Source organism: Muntiacus reevesi, chromosome 5, assembly GCF_963930625.1.
Source record: "Muntiacus reevesi chromosome 5, mMunRee1.1, whole genome shotgun sequence".
NCBI lineage: Eukaryota > Metazoa > Chordata > Mammalia > Artiodactyla > Cervidae > Muntiacus > Muntiacus reevesi.
The window spans coordinates 116489721-116511331 of record NC_089253.1 but is presented as its reverse complement, the minus strand read 5'-3'; the positions used below and the strand labels follow the sequence as shown (position 1 = coordinate 116511331).

At 43.6% G+C, this 21611-nt stretch overlaps 1 protein-coding gene across 1 annotated transcript in view; it reads right to left on the bottom strand.

The window, feature by feature from the left end:
* Positions 1 to 8492: 8492 nt before the first annotated feature.
* Positions 8493 to 21611, bottom strand: part of INTS7 (integrator complex subunit 7) — an 81616-nt gene continuing 68497 nt past the window's right edge. Inside the window, exons 17-20 of the mRNA XM_065936253.1 lie at positions 19814 to 19946; positions 16417 to 16515; positions 14822 to 15007; positions 8493 to 11483 (exon numbers count right to left, since the gene is read on the bottom strand). Coding sequence (XP_065792325.1) covers positions 11196 to 11483; positions 14822 to 15007; positions 16417 to 16515; positions 19814 to 19946 — 706 coding nt within the window. The 3' untranslated portion in view covers positions 8493 to 11195. The remainder of the gene's footprint in view (positions 11484 to 14821; positions 15008 to 16416; positions 16516 to 19813; positions 19947 to 21611) is intronic.

Sequence of the window (21611 nt, the reverse complement as noted above, 5' to 3'; positions counted from 1 at the left end):
AAGAAGGTGGAAGAAGTTGGCTGGCAATGGTGGAACCCAAATCCCCCAGAGCAGTAACATATTCCAAAATCTGATCAACAGAAGGCTGGTGCTGGAGGAGAGTGGAGGTGTCTAAAGACAGATGAACGGTCCTTTTTTTGCTTTCTTTCTAGTGAGTCTAGGCTCTGGTTCCGTCCCCCTTGCCTCAGATCAGAGCCTGAGCTGCACTCCAAGACCCCACCGGGCCCCTGCAACACCAGTGGGTTGTGCTCCTGCCTTGACACTGCTCTTGCCCACACCCCTTGTCTCTGGGGTGAACACTGAGTCAGCAGCGGAGTAGTCAGGATTGCCCCACGCAGGGGTGTAAACCAGGGCTGGAGGTCGGAGGGTAGTCATGAGGGGTGGGACCGCGGAGGGAGCTGCTTGTCCTCATCAGCAGGGCACGGTCACATTGGCCCCATTCTGTCCACCTTTGTGCCAGCCCGGAGGGCTAGGCAGCCCAACTGCTCCACACAAGACCGAACACGATACAGGACATGGGGGAGACCTGTGCCTGGCTGGAGAGGCAGCACACACAGGGACGGACAGGGGTGTCAGTGATGGAGAAGGGTATTCAGGTGGTGGGAAAGTATGAACAAGGTCATGATGGCGAGAGTCTGCAAACTGAGCTCGTGGGAGGCCCAGGAAGCTAATTTTATTACAGGCTGGGATACACATGGAAGTGTGGCAAGAGGTGAGGCCTGGAGTCTTTTCAGATATATTGAGGGGCTTCCCTGGTGGCTCAGGGGTAAAGAATCTGCCTGCCAAGAAAAAGATGTGGGTTCGATCCTGGGGTGGAGAAGATCCCCTGGAGAAGGAAATGGCAACCCACTCCAGAATTCTTGCCTGGAGAATCCCATGGACAGAGGAACCTGGTGGGCTACAGGCCATGGGTTTGGAAAGAGCTGGACACGACCTAGAGACTGGCCACAAAGCCCGAAGAACCTGGGCTACCAGGGAACCCCGTGGGGATAAAGATTTTGGAGCAGATGGGTGAGCCGAGCAGCAGGGGGAAGTAAGGATGACTCAGCGGAGGCAGACCCTGGCAGCAGGCAAAGCAGGAAGTGAGAGCGATGTTCCAGGAAGATATAAGGAGGCTGTGAACTAGGACAATGGTAACGGGAACAGGAGGGAGGGGACACCGTGAAGCACAGTCCCCCCTCTTCTCTTCCCGCCTGGACACACATCTCACACAAACACAGACACACTGAGGAGGTGAGATAAAACAGAGCCTCTTCACCATCCCTCTCCTCTCCTCTGTCAAGCCCGCCCCGTCCCCATCCTCTCCCCCAACTTCCTCCCACTTCTCCTGCTCTGTTCCCTTGATCCCATGCTGGACAGTGGCCAGAGGCATTTGCTCAAAGGACAGAAAGAGTGATGAGAGGGTTATTTATATCTGCAGCCATGCCTGAGCCCTCTGTCCAGGGGGCATGTGCTTGGTGGGGAGTTGGGCCACACCCCAGGCCCCCCAGGCAGAACCTTCGCGCCCCCGGGGGAGTCTGCCACTTGCAAGAGATCCCGCTGATAGTGTGGGACCAAAAGGTCAGACAGTCCATCCCCCTGCCTCCAGTGAGGCTGTTGGCTGGACAGGATAGTGCAAGCGCTTTCTTCTTTTAGTATTTAATTATTCTCACAGTTCATCAAGTTCTTCTTTATATCCAACCTAAACATCATCCTGATATTTTATCCATAAATCTCCTAGCTTCACGTTGCATGTTTGTGGGTGATGATAAACTCTCGAAAACCTTGTGAGTAGGGAAGTCTGGGTCAAGTAATCGGTCAGGTGGGAAGTATCTGGTGAACTATGGGGCTTATGCCCAATAGTTGAATGACAAGGACTAACTCTAGATGTAAGCCCATTTATTTTGCACTTGCTAAATAAGTCAGAATGACAGAGAAGCCAGAGACACATCTCCAATTTTTTCCCTCTCCCAGGGGCTTAAGGTTTGTGTTGATAGAGAAGACTGACAGGTGTAAATGTCTTCATGTCCTCCCACATGAAAAGCATAAATTCATCTTGAGTCTGAGAAATTTTAGTCCCTTTAAGTCCTCATCATCTTTCTTTAAGGCAGAAATGTTTTGAAACCTGTTTTTAATAAGGCTGATGTTTCTTTCCCTGGTATTCTCAGGGCCGCCAGGCAACGCTGGCCACTCTGTCATAAACGCTGAAGCCAACCAATGTTTGGTGGGCCTTCCAGCAGCTGGTTTTGTCCCTGTATTATTTATTACCATTAATCTTCATAACTCTTCAACTGGTAAGTATTAATCCCATTTCACAGATGAAGAAGCCACGGCTCAAAGAGATGTTATGAGACCTCAGATATGCAGATGACACCATCCTTATGGCAGAAGGTGAAGAACTAAAGAGCCTCTTGAAAGTGAAAGAGGAGAGTGAAAAAGTTGGCTTAAAGCTCAACATTCAGAAAACTAAGATCATGGTATCTGGTCCCATCACTTCATGGGAAATAGATGGGGAAACAGTGGAAACAGTGGCTGACTTTATTTTTCTGGGCTCCAAAATCACTGCAGATGGTGATTGCAGGCATGAAATTAAAAGACGCTTACTCCTTGGAAGGGAAGTTATGACCAACCTAGACAGCATATTAAAAAGCAGAGACATTACTTTGCCAACAAAGGTCTGTCTAGTCAAGGCTATGGTTTTTCCAGTGGTCATGTATGGATGTGAGGATTGGACTATAAAGGCTAAGTGCCAAAGAATTGATGCTTTTGAACTGTGGTGTTGGAGAAGACTCTTGAGAGTCCCTTGGACTGCAAGGAGATCCAACCAGTCCATCCTAAAGGAGATCAGTCCTGGGTGTTCATTGGAAGGACTGATGCTGAAGCTGAAACTCCCAATACTTTGGCCACCTGATGCGAAGAGCTGACTCATTGGAAAAGACCCTGATGGTGGAAAACATTGAGGGCAGGAGGAGAAGGGGACGACGGAGGATGAGATGGCTGGATGGCATCATCAACTCAATGGACATGGGTTTGGGTGGACTCTGGGAGTTGGTGATGGACAGGGAAGCTTGGTGTGCTGTGGTTCATGGGGTTGTGAAGAATCTGACATGACTGAGCGACTGAACCGAACTGAACTGAATCTTCACAATTCTTCAACTGGTAAGTGTTAATCCCATTTCACAGATGAAGAAGCCATGGCTCAAAGAGATGTTATGAGAGTCAACAGACACAGGATAGCCAGGGGGCTGACGTGGCGCATGCAACAGTAGAGAGAGCTGTTTGTTCCCATTAACAGTTACCATTAATGGTAACTTTAGCCACCATTTGTTCACGTTCATGACAGCCCCAAGGGTCAGGCAGCAGAACATACACGAGACTGGATTTGATCCTTGTCACAGAGGGAGGCAGAAAGAGCACCATGTCTGGCTGGAGGAATCAGGGCCAGGGTTTCTGCTGGGTCTGGAGGGGCAGATGGGTTTTTCAAAGTGGTGTAGTTGAAGTCAGGGAGACTGCATTTTGATTAAAGCTATTTCCCCATGACCAAGGTTTTGGGGAGCTTTCCATCTCCTCCAACACACAGAACTGAAGCAGGAGGTTAAGACTGCCGTGAGAGGCTTAGTTGGGATGGGAAAGGCTTAGTGAACTTGGGAGACGGTTAGATGCCAAGGAGAAGACGCTCAGGCTGAGAGAGATTTCCCAAAGTCCACACAGGAAACAGCAGCGACTCTGACCTGGACGGTCCTGTCTGAACACCTTCCGCTCCCCCTACACTGGAGAAAATGACTGACCCCCGAGGAAGCACAGGCCCATCCAACATAATCAAGGCCAGAGTGGGCTTCCCGCCGCCTCCCCTCCCACGGTCTGTGCAGAAACAAGGAGTGGCACGGCCGTGAACCCAGGGAGGTTGTCCATGATTGTCTTCCCAGTTCCTGGTGCCCTGTACGTGTTCAATCAACATCTGGTGAATAAATAATAGACCCCATTTCCAAAACTGTCTGTGTCCTTGTTGGCTGTGCCTTTCCCATAGATTGGAAGTCTGAGTTCATGAACTCCAGCCCAGACAAATGGACAAATGTTGCTGACTGAGCTGCAGGGCCCTGTGATATCAGCTGAGTTACCTTGGAGCTCAGGATGAAAGAAAAAGTGCTTTCCTTCAGCTAAGCTGGTTGGCGCAGAGAGACGGCACGGGGAGATGGGGCTTCGGACAGACGCCGTGAGCCCTCTCCGGTGTGAAGGGCCTCAAGGAGACTCCAGATGCACTCACTCCCTGAGCGAGAATTCAAGGCAGGGCTAAAATGCTTGGGAGCATCCCCAGGGGACACTGTATGCTAAGTAGGATAGAGCTGATCTTGCTTAAGTGATTCTGCGATTACAATAATTTCTCCCTAATGCCCTGATACCTTGAAAAACATGCTCTTCAGGGGTTCATGTCCTCCATCCGCTTGGCCAGAAGCAGCAGTAGTTTCTGCAACACGAGACAGTTTTTAATTCTGAGTATAAGCTCCTGTCTCCTCAAGGCTAAATATTAACTTCACACTTTGGGGGTGTATCTTTGTTCTAAAGGTTCTTTTGTTCCTCTGGCAGAATTCCAAGTAGTAGGTACCCAATTGTCTCTGATGACCTCAAAAAGAGGCTCCCTGAGGAAGGGACACTCCATTCCAAGTGCTGGAAAAGGAGAAAATGCCAGATGAAGGCCAGTTTCTAATTACCTAAGAGCCTGCCCTGGTACGTGTACGGGAGAGTGCTACTAGAATTTCAGAAGTGCACCTTTTGGGCTCTCTCTACCGCTTTTATAATGCTCTCTCCACATTCTCTAAAAATAGGTCTTTTCTGTCAAATGAGACTACAAATTGCTTGAGCGTTCTCCGTCAGATTCCTTCTGCATTTCTCACCCCGGTTCAGGGCCTGGCATTGTCAGGATCACCCAGCAAAGTCCCCCTCTCCAACGAGTGCGTCTACTGTAGGGTTTTCATCTACTTCTCTGGTCAAGTGGGGGAGGGGGCTGGGGGGATTTCAGAACTAACCCTCCTGATCATAGGACCTGCTGCTTTTGCTGGGGGTAGGAGTGGGGAGGGGAACACAAGTGTTAACAATTCACCATCACTTCGCTCATCTCCTCGGGGTGAGATGACACCTGAACAGAAGGCATCATGGGCCTTGCTGCTTCCAGTGGTGGGGGAAGGGGTGAGAGTGGTGGAAATGGAAGCAGCCCAGCTGACTTTCACCTTCCATGATCTTGGGAAACAGGAAAATTAAACAGATACCTTCTCATAACTCCTCAGTCTAACTCAGTTCTATTTTACTTGTCACAGTCTTCTAAATGTTTTTCTTTAAAATATAAATAATCTGCAAATTGCTGTTCAGTCTCTAAGTTACACTGGACTTTCTGCAACTTCATGAGCCTGCCAGGCTCCTCCAGCCATAGGATTCTTCAGGCAAGAATACTGGAGTGGGTTGCCATGCCCTTCTCCAGGGGATCTTCCTCACCCAGGGATGGAACCCACATCTCCTACATTGGCAGGCAGACTCTACCACTGAGCCACCAGGGAAGCTGCAAATAAGCTTCACAAAAATCCACAAACAAACTCTCCAGAGAAAACCAAAAGGTAGAAAGTGTTTCTTTTCTGCTTATAATCTGACTGAGGCACTGGGTAGATGTTCATCTTCCTGATTGTTTCATTTTATCTCATCTCATCTTTATAATTTTACTAAAAATATTATCTGGAAACAACAACAAAAATATTTTTAGTCTCAGCCTGCCAGCTAAGTATCAGTAGACAAAAGCTAGACTCATAGTCATGATCTGTAAAGAAAACAATCCCCAAAATCATTTCGCCAAGGCTGAACCTAAAAAATAAGCAAAGAGGACAATTATTGCACAACAAACATGACTGTGTAGGAGAGAACTAGGAGAGATGAGCGAGTAAACAGGATAAGGGAAAAGATACGGACTGAAAAAATGTTTTGCAAGTATAGATTGGGAAAAAAATAAATTCACATTCAGCATTCTCAATTGTAACGCGAAAATCAATGACTCCACATCTTGGTATGTTAAGAAAAAAAAAAGCCATGATTTTGTTTAAATTTCAGTGACAACTAAATAGCAATTTGCTCATAGAATGAGTAGATTGGGAGATACAGTGGATATCCACAGAACAGTGGACTAAAGCTAGTTAAGCCAATAAAACACACACAGAGCCCAGGTCTTTGTGTTCTTGCACAGAAAATGGAAAGGAAGACCATAACCTGCTGGAGTGCTGGTGGTCGGAAATCTAAGCCAATTCACCAGACTTTTGGACTTCTCAGTGCTCCCATCATACTTTTAATGTTGGTGACTGATAAAGGCTAAATTCAAGGGCACATTATACAAAACAGGGCTGGGTGGTTGAGCAACACAGTGTTGTGTTATCAGAAGCAAAGCAAACACACAAACCCCAATGCCTTTCTCCTCACCCATACCCTTCCACTTAGAAAAACTTTGGTTCATCAAAGAATCCCAATGTAGACGCTGTATCTAGAAACCTTGCTGTTTTTCAGTCACTCACGTTGTGTCCAACTCTGCGACCCCACGGCCTGCAGCACCCCAGGCTTCCCTGTCCTTCACTATCTCCTGGAGCTTGCTCAAACTCATGTCTACTGAGTCGGTCATTTCTTCCCTTACTGCTCTTGCATTGTCCAATTCTAAAGGCAGTGGCCACAAGAGGCTATTTAACTGGACTAAAAGTAATACATGATTCAGTTACTCTAGGCTTATTTTAGATACTCAACAGCTCTATGTGGCTAGGGACTGTATTGTTTAGGGCAGATTTGGCACACTTCCATCATCACAGAAAGTTCTGGAGGATAGCACTGTATATACTCTGTACACCAAGTGACAGAGTCTCCTTATTCTTAGTATACTCCTGGCATAGACCAACAGAGAAGGATCAAGTGACCTACCCAAGGATCCACGCAAGTGAGTCTTTAGAATTTAAACTGGTATCTCTGGGACCCTACACTGAGGATCTAATATGGCTGGTTTGTTCTTCTCTGAACTATACTTTAGTGTGAAAAGAGATTGATAGCCTCCAGTTGCAAATTACCTGCTACCTTGGTTGGTTTGAGCAAGAAAGTCACATCACAAGATCTCCCAGTTTAAGTTGGACTACAAGAGTACTTTAATTTCTAAATAACCTATATACTATTGCTATCAACAATGAAGACAATGAGTATTGTTGGAAAGTACTTCATAATTTTCTTTATATACTTTGAAAACCAAGAATTTTTTTCTTCTTCTGGGTTTCATTGCATGGTTTATAGGACCCTAGTTCCCCAAACAGGGATCGAACCCAGGCCCTTGGCACTAAAAGCACAGAGTCCTAACCACTAGATTGCTAGAGAATTCCCTTTCTTTAAATATTTTAATGGTACTTAACTGCACTGTAGTAGACGAAGATAGTAGATTGTCCCTTGGACTGCAAGGAGATCAAACCAGTCAATCCTATAGGAAATCAACCCTAACTATTCACTGAAAGGGTGGATGCTGAAGCTAAAGCTCCAATACTTTGGCTGCCAAATTTGAGGAGCTGACTCACTGGAAAAGACACTGGTGCTGGCAAAGACTGAAGGCAAAAGAAGTGGGCAGGAGAGGATGAGATAGTTGAATAGCATCATCAACTCAATGAACTTGAGTTTGAGCAAACTCCGAGAGTGAAGGACAGGGAAGCCTGGCATGCTGCGGTCCATGGGGTCGCAGAGTCAGACGCAACCCAGCGACTGAACAAGTAAATAGAAATTTCATCTTGTTTAGGCCAACATTATTTTTTCCTTAATCAATGTACCCGGATTGAACATGAGGGAAGATAGCTTAAAACGTGTTTACTAGCAGAGGAATTGTAACTTTAACTTGGAATAAATAAAATGCTAAAGAAAAGCTATGACAAACCTAGACAGCGTAATAAAAAGCAGAGACATTACTTTGCCAACAAAGGTCTGTATAGTCAAAGCTATGGTTTTTCCAGTAATCATGTATGGATGTGAGAACTGGACCAGAAAGAAGGCTGAGCACTGAAGAATTGATGCTTTTGAAGGGTGGTGTTGGAGAAGACTCCTGAGAGTCCCTTGGACTGCAAGATCAAACCAGTCCATCCTAAAGGAAATCAATTCTGAATATTCATTGGAAGGACTGATGCTGAAGCTGAAGCTCCAATATTTTGGCTACCTGATATGGAGAACTGATTAATTGGAAAAGACTCTGATGCTGAAGAAACACTGAAGGCAAGAGAAGAGGACGACAGAGGACAAGATGGTTGGATGGCATCACCAAGTCGATGGACATGAGTTTGAGCAAGCTCTGGGAGATAGTGAAAAACAGGGAGGCCTGGCGTGCTGCAGGCCATGGGGTCGCAGTGTGGGACACGACTGAGCAACTGAAGAACAGTATCCCTGCTTACTATGTGTGAAGCACGTACTAAGCGCTTTACATATGTTAATTTTGTATTTTTAAAAAATATATTTTTTTGTACTTTGGCCATGTGGTACGTGTAGCATGTGGCATGGTTCCCTGACCAGGTATTGGAACCCAGATCTCCGCAGTAAAAGCACTTAATTTAATCCTAACACTAGACCACCAGGTAACCCCCTAATTCTGTATTAACTAACTTACTCTTCACACCTAACCCGTAAAGCATTATTATGCTACCCAATTTGGGGAATAAGGAAACCGAGATGAGAAATTGAGAGGTTGAGTAGCTTGTCTGAGTCCACCAATTTAGATAAGAGTTAGAACTTGCAACTAGACGGCTTGGCTTTAGAGGCTAGGCTCTTAGCCACCAGGTTACATTGCAAAGTCACTAAACACTGAGAAAAATCAGTCCTGCCTTCCGAGATCAGCTGGCCAGTGCCCTATGTTACTCTTATCAGGGAACATGTTCACTTTGTAACCAGCATGTTTACCTTTCCAGAATTTTCTGCATCTTTCCTTGAGTATTCTTTTTATTTATTAGTGTAGTGTTGAAATTATAAACAGTTTCCTTTCACCTCAAATAAATGTTTAACAGTTGATGCCAAAAATGCAGTAGATATTATACCAAACATAAAATCGAAGTGTCCCAAATCTGTATCTAACAGACATAAAATAGCCTCTTTTTTTGCTTCACAGAGTTACTTTTCACTTCAAACTACTTAGATTTGTTTTTATTTTAGTAATTCCTTTCCAATTGTGCCAGCAACACTAGAGTACACCAAATCAATGCGTTTATAACTACAGCTATCAAAAACCTATCTTTCAAGAACATAAAATACAGGAATTGGGCAAACTGGGGTTTACAAAATTTGCTTCTTTTCTGGACAATTCTGCCTCAAAACAGTGTCAGAAACCTGAAATTAATACTGTAAAGTTTCATTCTGAAGAAAGCCACTAAAAAAAAAAAAAAAAAGATTTTCCCCAATTTAAGGAACGTTTTCTTGGTCTTTAGTCTTTTAGATAACACTCTAGACTGGAGTCAAGAGGTCCCATCTAATCCAGTCATTTTACAGACAAGGAAATGGAAATTATAGAGAAATGACATGACTTGCCCAGGTCACTGGGCTGACTAACAGCTCACAGGGGAACCCAGGCTCTACCACACCTGGCAGAGCGGTCCTTCCCCCAACCCCCACTCTGTTCCGGCAAGCCTCCCAGGCGTGCGTTCGAGACGCTGTCACACCTGTCACTGCGTACATCTGGGCTGCATCTAAAGCACATCACGCACATTGGACACGGTGGATTTACACACATTTTATGACAACGCCCAGGCCACTGGCAGAAGTGCTGTGCTGGGACAACGGCTCATGAAGCCAAGAGATCTTAGAGGGACCCGAGTTACCTGCCAATCAGTTTCACCAGCTCCACACACTGCCCCCCCACACACATTACACATATACACACATCCCGTAAATTCATTTTTCCCTGTAAACTCTACCCCTCCTTTAAGCAAACGTCAACTTTAAAGAGAAAAAGGCAAAACGAGCAAAGAAATTGAGAGATTTATTTTAAAAGAGAACTTCCAGGAATGTGCCCTGCACTTCATCTGGGGAGCAGCTTCCGGCCCAAGTGCCCATATCAGCGGTGTCTGCAGTCTTGCGATCCCCGATGTCTAGAAATCATCATCCCAAAGCACTGGATGATCCCAAGTCAGGAAGGAACAGTTAAATGACATCTAGGACACTGTGCTCACATAAGAAAGTCTATTATTATTACTTTTATAATGGTTTTCAACCAGTATTGAAACAGAAAAAAAGGGGTTTTCTGGCCTAACCAGAAAACATCTATTCCCTGAGCATTCCAAGTCATTGAGGTTGTATTATAAAGAGACTGCTGTTTCTAGACGATCAAGTCTAGCATTACCTAACTTGCCAAGAAGAACTTAAACCAATCAAAGGAAAGGATCTGCCCTCCTAACTTAAAATATTAAGATACTAAATGTGGGTGATTTTTTCACTCTAAGAAACAAACAATAAGTCTGTATTATATATAATCACACACATATTGGAAAAAAACATTATTAATTTCCAATCTTTCTATGTAATTGTTAGCTGTTGTTTGGGTCAATTAAATACTAAAACAATAAATGATTGCTTTAGCAGGGAAAAGAAAGGTAAATAGTAGAAATAATATGGCAGGATGTTTCAATTCTGCCAGACCAGTCACTCTCAGAACTCACAAGATCAGATGTTTCAGGGGACACTTTCAACTCCAACCAAATATAAGAGGACTCTGTTTCTATACCCTGGGTAAACCCAGCACCTACTGATCAGAACTAGGATTTCCCAAGGCCCAGCTCAGAATTAGAGGTCTATGTCAGGCAGCAAGTGATGTATTTTGGTAGAAAAGCAATCAAATTTACTAATTCAATGATCCCAATATGTAACTTTTTCTGAAAGAAAAAGAAAAGGCTCAGCCACAATAAAAGCAACAATAGCAAAACAACAAAAGTGTTAAAGATGAAATGAAGGGCTTAGTGGGAGAAGAAGTCAGGAAAAAATAAAAATCTTTCTGGTTAGGACCCCAATTATTTCTCATACTAAATTTTTAAGGAAAAAAAAAAGTTTTTTTTCCCCAGAATGTCACATTGCAGAAACCGATGACTAAATGGATTCCGCATTCTAACGTTTGTATCTTAATCCATAAGAAAAAGCAAACTATCTTCGCCCAACGGATCCGTCCCTGGGAAGCCCGCAGTGCGCTGGCGGCGCAGCTAAAACCGCGTGTAGGCATTTCGTTGCTGTTGCTGCTGCAGCGGCTGCTGGGCCTGCTGCTGCTGCAGGCGGATCTGCTGGGAGTAAGGGTCCTCCAGGGATTTCACGAATATGGTAGTTCGGGGACCAGTCTTCCACACGATACCGTTGGCATCTCTCACCGAAGACTCCACCGTAATGTTGTGCGTACCAAGGATGGCGAAGTTCAACAGAAATTGAGTACTGAAGTAATCGTTGTGTGGCTCAACTCTCTGCTCCATCTCATTGGTCATATTGTCAATGGGGATCTGGAATGACAGAACCGTTAAATGACAGCGAGAGCTGACATTACAGAGCGGCATGCTGTGAGCCAGCCTTGTGATAAGAGAGTACTGTTTAGTCCTTGCAAACAACCAAGAGGCAGGTACTAAAACTATCCTTGCTTCCTGAACGAGGAAACTGAGGCAGGGAGGTTGAGTAACTTCTCCAAGGTCACACAGCTAATGAGTGGGGCAGCTGGCATCTGAACCCAAGCAGGGTGACTCTGGGGCCTCCTCACTGTCCTTGAGTAGGAGGAGCTGCCTCTACCTACCTTCTCATGCTGGCCTGTCTGTTTTGTGAAGGAGTTCAGAACATGCCACCCCAAGTAGGTTGCTGAGGCAGAGTTAAGGGCACTTGAAAAACAACAGATACAGAAAGGGCTTTCTGACCTGCCCCACACACTTCTTTTTTTAACCTAAAACACATATCAAATTCTCCACGAGAAAGGTAACCTCCCTGCACGAGGAACAGAAGATGATCCTTAGCACCAGAGCCTGGGAATCGACACTGAAGCGGAGCTGTGCAAATCAACCTCTGAAGAGAACCCTCACCTTCCACTGGCCTCCCTGTACCGTCCCAAGAAATCTCCGAGCCTTACAGTCTCCTTAACTTACTGTCTCTAGCCCCAAACCCCTCTGTCTTGTCATTTTGTCAAAAATATACTGTTTCTGTGTCTAACAAAAGGCATTTAAGTTTTCTGTCCTGGTCACTTCTTTGGGTCTTTATTCTTCTGTGAAGACTCACATATATGTGTAAAATGCTAATAAAACTGGCATGCTTTTCTCCTGTTAGTCTGCCTTCATGTCAGTTCAATCTTAGGCCCAGCTGGAGACCCTGAAGGTAAAAGAGAAAGTTCTCTTCCCCATACATGTGCTAGATTAACCCCAATCCAATTTCCATCTTTCTTTACCCTGTGAAGAGATAGTCTAAAGAAAGAGGATGCAGCCATCTGTTTCAGGGAGTTTAAAATCTAGAAGACAGGAGAACAACATAATGCTGAGTAAATATATAGTTTCCCCCCGAATCCTAGCTGGAAGTGATTCTTTCCTCCTTCAACAAATTGACTTCTTTTTTCAAGATTTTCTTTTTTTTTTTTTTGGGTGTGGACCATTTTTAAAGTCTTTAATTCTTTACAATATTGCTTCTGTTTTATGTTTTGGTTTTTTGGCCCTAAGATATATGAGATCTTAGCTCCCTGACTAGGGATCGAACCTGCACCCCCTGCTTCAGAAGGTGAAGTCTTAACCACTGGACTCCCAGGGAAGTCCCAACAAATCAGTGTCTTGTTCAGACTGTCAGTATGATATATCATGAAACACACTGATTATTATATTATGAACACACTGGTCCACTTATTTAGTTAGATATTCAAATCTCTGTCCCTCAGAGAACAGAACACCAACTGTGGATGTATCCTTATATGTACCCAAGATGAAGTATGTCAAGAGGGACACTAAATCTAAGAATGCATATGGAGGTAATCAGAATGAATATCTGACCTGATTGCTCTATGTTTCTGTGTGTTTCTCTTGTAAGATTAATTATATAAATGTGCCCTGAAGCTTTGGGTCTCTGTAGGCAGTTATTATGAGATCAGTTTTCCAAAGACACTGATGTTACATTAATGAAATGAAGTTGCCAACCAATTCAAGATCTTAGAGTTATCTGTAAGTCCTTTTTTGTTTTTTATTTGCACATTCAAATGCTGTAAGATGTTTATTTCCCTAAAGAACATGCCCACCAAACAAGAACTTCCTTAAAAGGACCAGAAATAGGCCTAGGAGGCAACCTGATCCCTCTAAATGGACAATGCATTTTAAGCTGCAAACTCACTACAAGTAACATTACAAAGCAGTCATGTACCACCTGGCTTGTTAATATCAGCTTCTTGACTTTCAGCAATGTCTCTTGAGAGGAAAGCCAACAATGAAAAGACACCTCAATTTAAATGTATGTTTTTCTAAAAACAGAAATCACCACTGTTCTTTCAAACTCAAAATGAGCAGAGAGCTGCAGGCAGGGATAAGATAACTATGTAAATTCTCGCTATGATCTTCTGTGAGTGACAACAGTGATCACTGCAACATAAGAAAATTGTACTAAAAACACAATAAATGATTTTTTCCTTACTCACCACTTATCTACTGAGTGGCCACATAAGGTGCCATGCTTTACACCATGGAAGTCAAAACAGAGGGAGGGAATGAAGACGGAGCCTTCTCAGGGTGGGCACAGAGCCCCCGGAAAGAGAGAGTCACTGAAGTAAGGAAAGTAGTGATGGCTTACACCAGACCTTCCCTTGGCTGTTTAGCCTGAAACCACCAAAGGGAATAAAATGCTCTCATTTTATATCTTTACTGATACCCTACTTTCCTTGCTCTGGACCTCAATTCACAGATGCCGGCAAATAAACCTAGACATCACCAATTTGGGCCTTTAAACAACTCTGTTCATACAACTGTGCACTTGTTCCCTTGTTCCATTTATGATGAATAAATCTCCAAGCAACTGGAAAGAGATGTCTATAAAGACAGAACATTTTACATTTGGAACGTTGGTGTCTCATGGGCACAGATTCAGAATCTTAGCTTTGACTAACAAAGTAAGCATGATTTTGGCTAATCTACCTCATGATTTCTCAAAGCAGCACATTCCTAGGTCTAAATCCTTAACAAGAGGTTTTACTTCATCTGATCATTGCATATCAATACAGTAGATTTTTTTTTTTTGAACATGCTAAAATTTACTTAAAGGAAAAATAAACAGATGTATTCTTTTGGGGTCAGAGGGTTAGGGAGAAGTTATTCCCCATTCCTGATGCTTCCCTCCATGTGGAGGGACCTTTCATTAGATGAACAGTACCTGTCTCTAGGGGAGAAGGTGAATCCTACTGATTGGTAGGTTGTTGGGTGGGGTTGGATTTGGGGTGCTAAGCACCTTCTCCCTCCCTTCTCCTTTGGGCTTCAGGGTACTGCTCCTCCCAGTCTGACAGGGGCAGGCTCTTGTGTGTACTGGTGGAGGCTGGTGGGAAAACTCAACTCAGAGCTACAAGGCTAGGTAGTCCTTGCTGCCAGGAACCTGAGTCAGGTTCCCCTAGCTCTAACAGGGGTGACACTCCACTGCCTGGATGCTTTGTCTGTCAACTGGTTCAGGCAGGGAAAAGAGAAGTGTTGCTGATCAGCCCCCTCACACCGCAATACGTGCTTTGAACTTATGTCCATCTGTGTCCTTTGCGAGGTGTAAGTACTGTCTGCTTAGCCCTGGAAAACATCCATCAGTGAGCTGACAAAACCCGCATCACAGCTCTGCCTCTTCTCTACATTACCTTGTAGTCCTGCCCAGATTTACTTTGCAGCGTGGAGGACACGTTCAGACAGACGGACTGAATTCTGCGGAACAGTCCCGGTTTAGACCCGTGCTGGACCACCCCCTCCACCTTCAGCGCCAGCTGCTGGTTATTCTGGACTGCGATGGGCTCTGCAGGGTTCCGGGGGGACGGTGATAGGGCGAGCTGGAAAACCAACACCAAAGTGAACGCTCACAACCGAAAGCAAGCTTCCTTCCAGCAAACACGCCTGTGCTATTCGCTGATCACAGATTAAACGATAGGTGCACACAGAGACACACGTCCCCCGTTAATGGCCTGACTGTGCGGGGACAACCAGACACGTGTGCCTTAAAGTCTACAGCTCCTTATCCCCAGTGCCTCTTTTACAAGACCAGTGCCCTAACCCCTGAGCACGGAGCCAAAGCGCCCCAGAGCCTCTTTTAAAATACCCATTTTTGTTTGTTTACTTGAATTTACCCCCAACAGAGGGGAACAGAGGATTACAGAACAGTAAGGGCCCTTCTCTCCCAATTTTTGAGGTGGGGCACTTCTTTGACAATGAACCAACTCCAGCAGGGAAATGCACTATGGAAATTTTCATGTCCAGCTGCTGTCTCTTTGGCCTTAGGTACTTTTAAATAGACTAAATTCAAATGCAGATGACTCCAAATTTCTAGGATTACATCACCACCAAGTCACCATGCCATAAAAGTCAATTTCCATAAAAAAAAGCCAATGAAATTTTTTTTAAGCCAAAGACATTTTTAAGCCAAGTTTTTCTTTCAAAAACATATTAAGAATTTTAAATACACTTTAATTACAGAAAGCTCAAATTTTACTTAAATAAACTGAGGGAAGAAATTGGGTCTTTTTGATAATGTTGCTGAGCCACTAAACTAATTAACCCTGGAGACATGGTGCCTTTAGGACTTCTTATCTAGATAATCAAAATTTCCTTATTATTCATTCCTTATGTCATTCTGAAATGGAATGCTCTATCAGCTGCAGTCAAAAACATTCAAACGGATGCAGAAGTGCACTGAAGACATTTACTGATACAGATAATCCAGGGAATCTCTTAGAAGCGACAATTCCCCTCTTTCCCAACAATTTCATCCTTTAAATCAAAACAGCTTTTAAATGTTGAGTGGCTTAAATACTTTAAAATACTAACTCTACTCGCTGACTAGCTCCTCAAAACTTGTTATTCACAGACAAAAGTGCTCTGGAGGTAGGGCTGGTAATGTTTCACTGGACCTGATTCATTCTAAGTTGGGTCTGAACAGGCTGATTAGACATGGATTCAGCTCAAGATCCTTGTGCGCTACTATGATGAATACCACTCAAATCATTCTTGAAGCCAGGTTAGAACTCCGGGTACCCAAATGCCTGTCACACTGCATTGGGTGCTGTCAGGTAAGAAAGGAGAAGAGGTTTAACTCCTAAATCAGTCGATGAAGGAAAGGCTTACAACTGAAGAGTGTAAGTTTCATCTAAACCAAAGGTAAGATCCTAAAACAGAGCTCTGCCCCCTGTAATCTTCAGAAGAAGGTATGAAACTACATTAAACCTGAGTGTTCTTCCTATATTACCTTGATGCTGGTAGACTGAAGTTTCTGGAAAAAATATCTCTGAAATGAAAGAGGAACTTTCAGCAAAGAAATGATGGCATTGCAGAGGCATGCTGTATGCTGGGGGAAAAAAAAAGAAAAATGAAGCAAAAATAAATTTCCAAATTTCATCAACAAATAGTTACTTTCAGGAAGAAGTTTAAAAACTTCAAATGTTCATAAGATTATGACAAAAGTACACACCAGCCATGTTAACAGACATAACAGCTAGAAACTCATACACCTGTCAAATCACTCTTGCCGAGGTCAGAGATTTATAGCCCTTGGGCCCACCTCCATAGGTATGTTAGTTGCAGGTAACTATCAACGTGCCAGTCTGGAGATGTGAAATCACACCTCATGTCACATGATATGATAACCTCATATCACGGTTAGTAAACTGGTAGGAGGACTAGTCCACCACCAATACTCTCTTCAATGCAAACCCAATACTTTTTTAGCCTTTGGATTTTTCTGACATTTCTGTGGCACCTGACAACGGTCCTCTTCCGTGAAATGCCCCTTCATGGCCCCTGCCCTCGCTTTTTCTGCCCGCTCCCTTCTCCCATCTTCTTTCCTAAGACTCTCTCCCTTTGCTTGTTCCTTCAGCGTTGACACTTCGGTCCTTTTGTCTCCTCGGTCCACTTGTTCTTCACAGGCAATTTTCTTCACTCCCAGGACATGAAGAATCTCTACGTCACGACAACCCCCATGCATCACAGCCTACCTCCTTCTGACACCAGACCTATCATCCACCCGTCAAGGTCTGACAGGCTCAAAAGCAAGACCTTCGCCTCTCCCACCGTCCCTCTGTATTCTGTCTCAGTAAAGTATCGGCCACTCCTGCACCTGGTCACCTAAGCTGGAAACCCAGAGGTCGTGTCTGCATCCTCTCACATCTGATTTAAAGTAAACACAAAAACAAAACCAAGCCTTGAAAATATTACACCTAAATAATCTTTATGTAGCTGTTCTTCTTATTCTTACTCCCATTTTATCAATTTGGCCCTTACCTTGGTTACTGCAAAAGTCTTGTAGCCACTCTTCTAATTTCATGCCCTCCAGGCCATGACCTGTTCTGTTTCTATAGAGCCATAATGTACAATCTTAGCTTAACCACTTCTCTTCCACCCCCATTTAAAATTCCTAAAGAGAGCCCCCACTGCCTATGGGATAAGGTCCAAACTCCTTAAGACTGTGTTCAAAGCCTTTTGTCATCTGGTCTCTGGCCGCCTCTCTAGCCCCAAGTCTGGACATTATACTGCAGCAGTAACACTCTGTCCCCAGGAGACATCATGCTATTTTCTGCCTCTGCTTTAGAACATATTGTTTTCTGCCTCGAATTCTCTACATTTCCTTGTCTGTCTGGAAAACCTTCATGCAAGTACATCTTCTCTCTGACTGGCACCCTCACCTGTTTCCCCCACCCTTCAACGTGAATTACTTTCTTTTTTGTGCTACAACTCTGCTTTGCACAGAGCTCTATCACTGCACATGAACTGCATTTGCTTACAGAATCTTTCTTTCTTATCAGACTATGGACAACTTGAGGGACGATCCTCTTTGTCATTTTTCTATTCCTAGGATTCAATAAACACTCGTTGAATTGAATTTTGGGTTCAGAAAGTACCAAATCTATAAAACACTATTTGGAAAGGGAATCAAGATTTAGTAACCACTCCTTTTATGCCGGGCCAGACAATGTGCTAGGCATTAGGCATGATCTCACTTAAACTTCACAAAAACTCTATGAGGTAGATATTTTTCCACATCATAGAAAAGGATATTAGAAATCTGCCCCAAATAATGACCTGATGACTGGCAGTGGTAGAACTTGACCTGAGGGGTCTTCTCTTATATTGCATACCTACTGAGCAGAAAATTCCCATTTCTTCCATTATATTCAGTGGATTCAAATGTATCAAACTCAAATTACTGTTTGGCATTTATTTAACTGCTTACGGTGGAGCTTAGAGGAAATACGAAAATATTTTAACCAATATCTCACACAAATATGTCTATTTCCTAAAGATAATCTTTACAACCTTCCTTAGCAACCAATTTCAGTATCAAACAGCTAACTATGTCATTTCAATTCAGCAAGTACGTATTGACAATCTAATGTGGAAAGCAGTGTGTAAAGGAAAGTGTCTAACCTTGATATTTAATCTGACTCTTCAATGACACATCCTATAATTTCATCTAAAACACTTGATAAATGATGAGTTCAGAATGAGGACAGCAGGAGACACAAGAGAGCTACAGGGAATATCAGCATCCAGTGAGTGGGCAGGGCCGGGGACACCCTTCAGGGTGTAAAGTTCAAAGACGGTGCGACCGACTGAGTGTGCTGTTGTGTCCAGACCCACATGCGTTGATATTTGGAGGTGGGCCTTTGGGAGGTCATTAAGTTTCGATGAGGACATGAGGGTGGGGCCCTGTGATGGGAGAAGAGAGAGAGATCAGAGCTTCCTCCCCCTCCAATTCCTGAGGACACAGTGAGAAAGCAGCTGGGAGGCTAGCAAGAGCCCTACCACAAAACAAGCCGGTTGGCACCCTGATTCTGGACTTCTCAGCCTCCAGAACTGTGAGAGAATGGCTGTTGCTTAAGTTACTATGTCTATTTTTTTTTTTTTTATAGGAACCTGAGTTGAATATGACACTGGAGAAATGGTCAGACAGGGAGGAGGAAATCTGGGTGGGAGTGTCGAGTGTCTTCTGTGGCTGGAAAGTCAGGGTTTATGATAAAGAGCAGGTGCTCAACAGAACCAACGGCACCAGAGACTCAGCAGGCTAAGTGGACAGGTATACTAAGATGGCAGGTAAAATAAAGGACAGCACTGGCGCTGCCTGGCAGGAACTGACTTACTGACAGTCAGACAATAAGCCAGTTCTTTCTGTTTGAACTGGCCAGTGGTTTTTAACCCTCGTGTAGTGACAGAATCACCTGGGAGCTTTTAAAAATACTAATGTCTGGGCCTCGCAGAGATTCAAAGATAACTGGTTTGTGGTGCGGCCTGGATATTGATGTATTTTTAAAAAAGCTTCCAAAGTGATTCTGGAGTGTGTCCAAGATTGAGAACAATTGAAATTTCAGTTGAACAGTTTAAAAAAGGGGAAAAATAGTTTTATCAGCATTCTGGCAGAGCAGATTTGACACGCTGGTGTGACTACGTAGCCACTACAGCTGTGTTAAGCAGTGGCTTTCACGGGCTACCATTTCATCTTCACAACCACCATGACCCAAGAGCTGTACTAACCCTGTTACAGAACAGGCACAGGGAGGCTAACATGCTGAAGTCACAACACAGTGAGTGCCAGAGACAGACAAAAACTCACTTCCACACAATGAAACCTCAATAAAACAAACGCAACTTGCCATGTAAGAAACAGGGGTATATTTCCGATTGAGTGATTCCACCTCCTCCAAGACGCGATTATACACAGACATCATTCTCCTCTCATATTCACTGTCAGCATGGGCTGCTCCTGTCGACCCGTATTCCTGGAAACTGAAGTCAAAAATTAGGATCGACTCATCAACCAAAACAGTAACTTAATGTCAAAATGTGTCAGGTACTTTCTACACACTCTCATTTAATCTTTAAAATAACGAAGTAGACACTGTTACTTCCATTTCACAGATGAGAAAACTGAGGCTTGGAGACATTAAGTAATTTGCCTTTAGTCACATTAAGTGACAAGCTGGAATGCAAATCCAGACCTGATTTCAAATTACACAAGTCTTAATCACTTTGGTTGTTAGCTAGATGAAAAATGTTTAGTTAAAAATTGTTCCTGCCATGAGGTGAAAGAGACATAAAACACCCGAAAAGGTAACTATCAATAAAGCAAGCAGACAAGGGCCAAATAACCAATAAAGATAAGCAAGTCATCAGGTTATGGAAGGAGTTGAGGAATGTCATAGAAGATATCAGTCCTGGACAAATCACTACACAAGTAGCAAGGATAAAATGTGAAGAGATGAAAAGTATGGAGGGCATTCACAGCTGGGAAAATGGCATGAATCCAAAGCAAGCAGGTGAAATGCACAATGGTCAGCAGAGAGCTACCAGATGGAACATGCTGGAAAACGTTTTACTCAGATTTCTTCAATTTTCCCACTACTGCCTCTAATCCAAAGATATTTTTGGAAGTATTTCTAAATGCAAAGAGGTGGCAAAACTGCATTCTATCTAAACTTCAACAGGGCCATTGGAAAATGCAATACAGATAACTATGTTGAGTTAATACTATTCTTATCACTCCCTTATTATCCTTTTAATGCCTACTATGCACAAGGTACTTCAGCTAGGTACTTTTATAGAGGTTTTCATTTAACCAACATAACTACTCTTAAGAGACAGGTATCATTACTTACCTATAGTTTATGCATAAGAGGCTCAGGGAGATGAAATTACATGTCTATATTCATACAGCTAGGAGTGAGTGATAAGGGATTTACTCACTCCTAGCTGTAAGCGCATGAGCATCTGGCTGGCTCCTAAGCTTTGTTCCCTACTCTGTACTACATCTTAAGTTGCATTAAGACAAGAACCAAACCTCATTTATATGATGGACTTTACGGAAAACTACACCACACAATAAAGCATGAAGATTTTAAAGTCTTTGACAAAGTGACCTAATAAAAGGGTATACAACCAGAATACATTTTTCCATCTTCTACAAAAGGAGTATTCCTTTACTTAAAAGTAAATTTTACTGAGATATGTTACAAAATCACAAAAACGCACCCTTCCTAGTCAAATCCCTACTTTTGGCCCCCAGCAACCACTGCAGATGGTGACTGCAGCCATGAAATTAAAAGACGCTTGCTCCTTGGAAGGAAAGTTATGACCAACCTAGACAGCATATTAAAAATTAGAGACGTTACTTTGCTGACAAAGGTCCGTCTAGTCAAAGCTATGGTTTTTCCAGTGGTCATGTATGGATGTGAGAGTTGGGCCATAAAGAAACTGCATGCCAAAGAATTGATGCTTTTGAACTGTGGTGTTGGAAAAGACTCTTGAGAGTCCCTTGGACTGCAAGGAGATCAAATCAGTCAATCCTTAAGGAAATCAGTCCTGAAAGTTCATTGGAAGGACTGATGCTGGAGCTGAAGCTCCAATACTCTGGCTACCTGAAGTGAAGAACTAACTCATTGGAAAACACCCTGA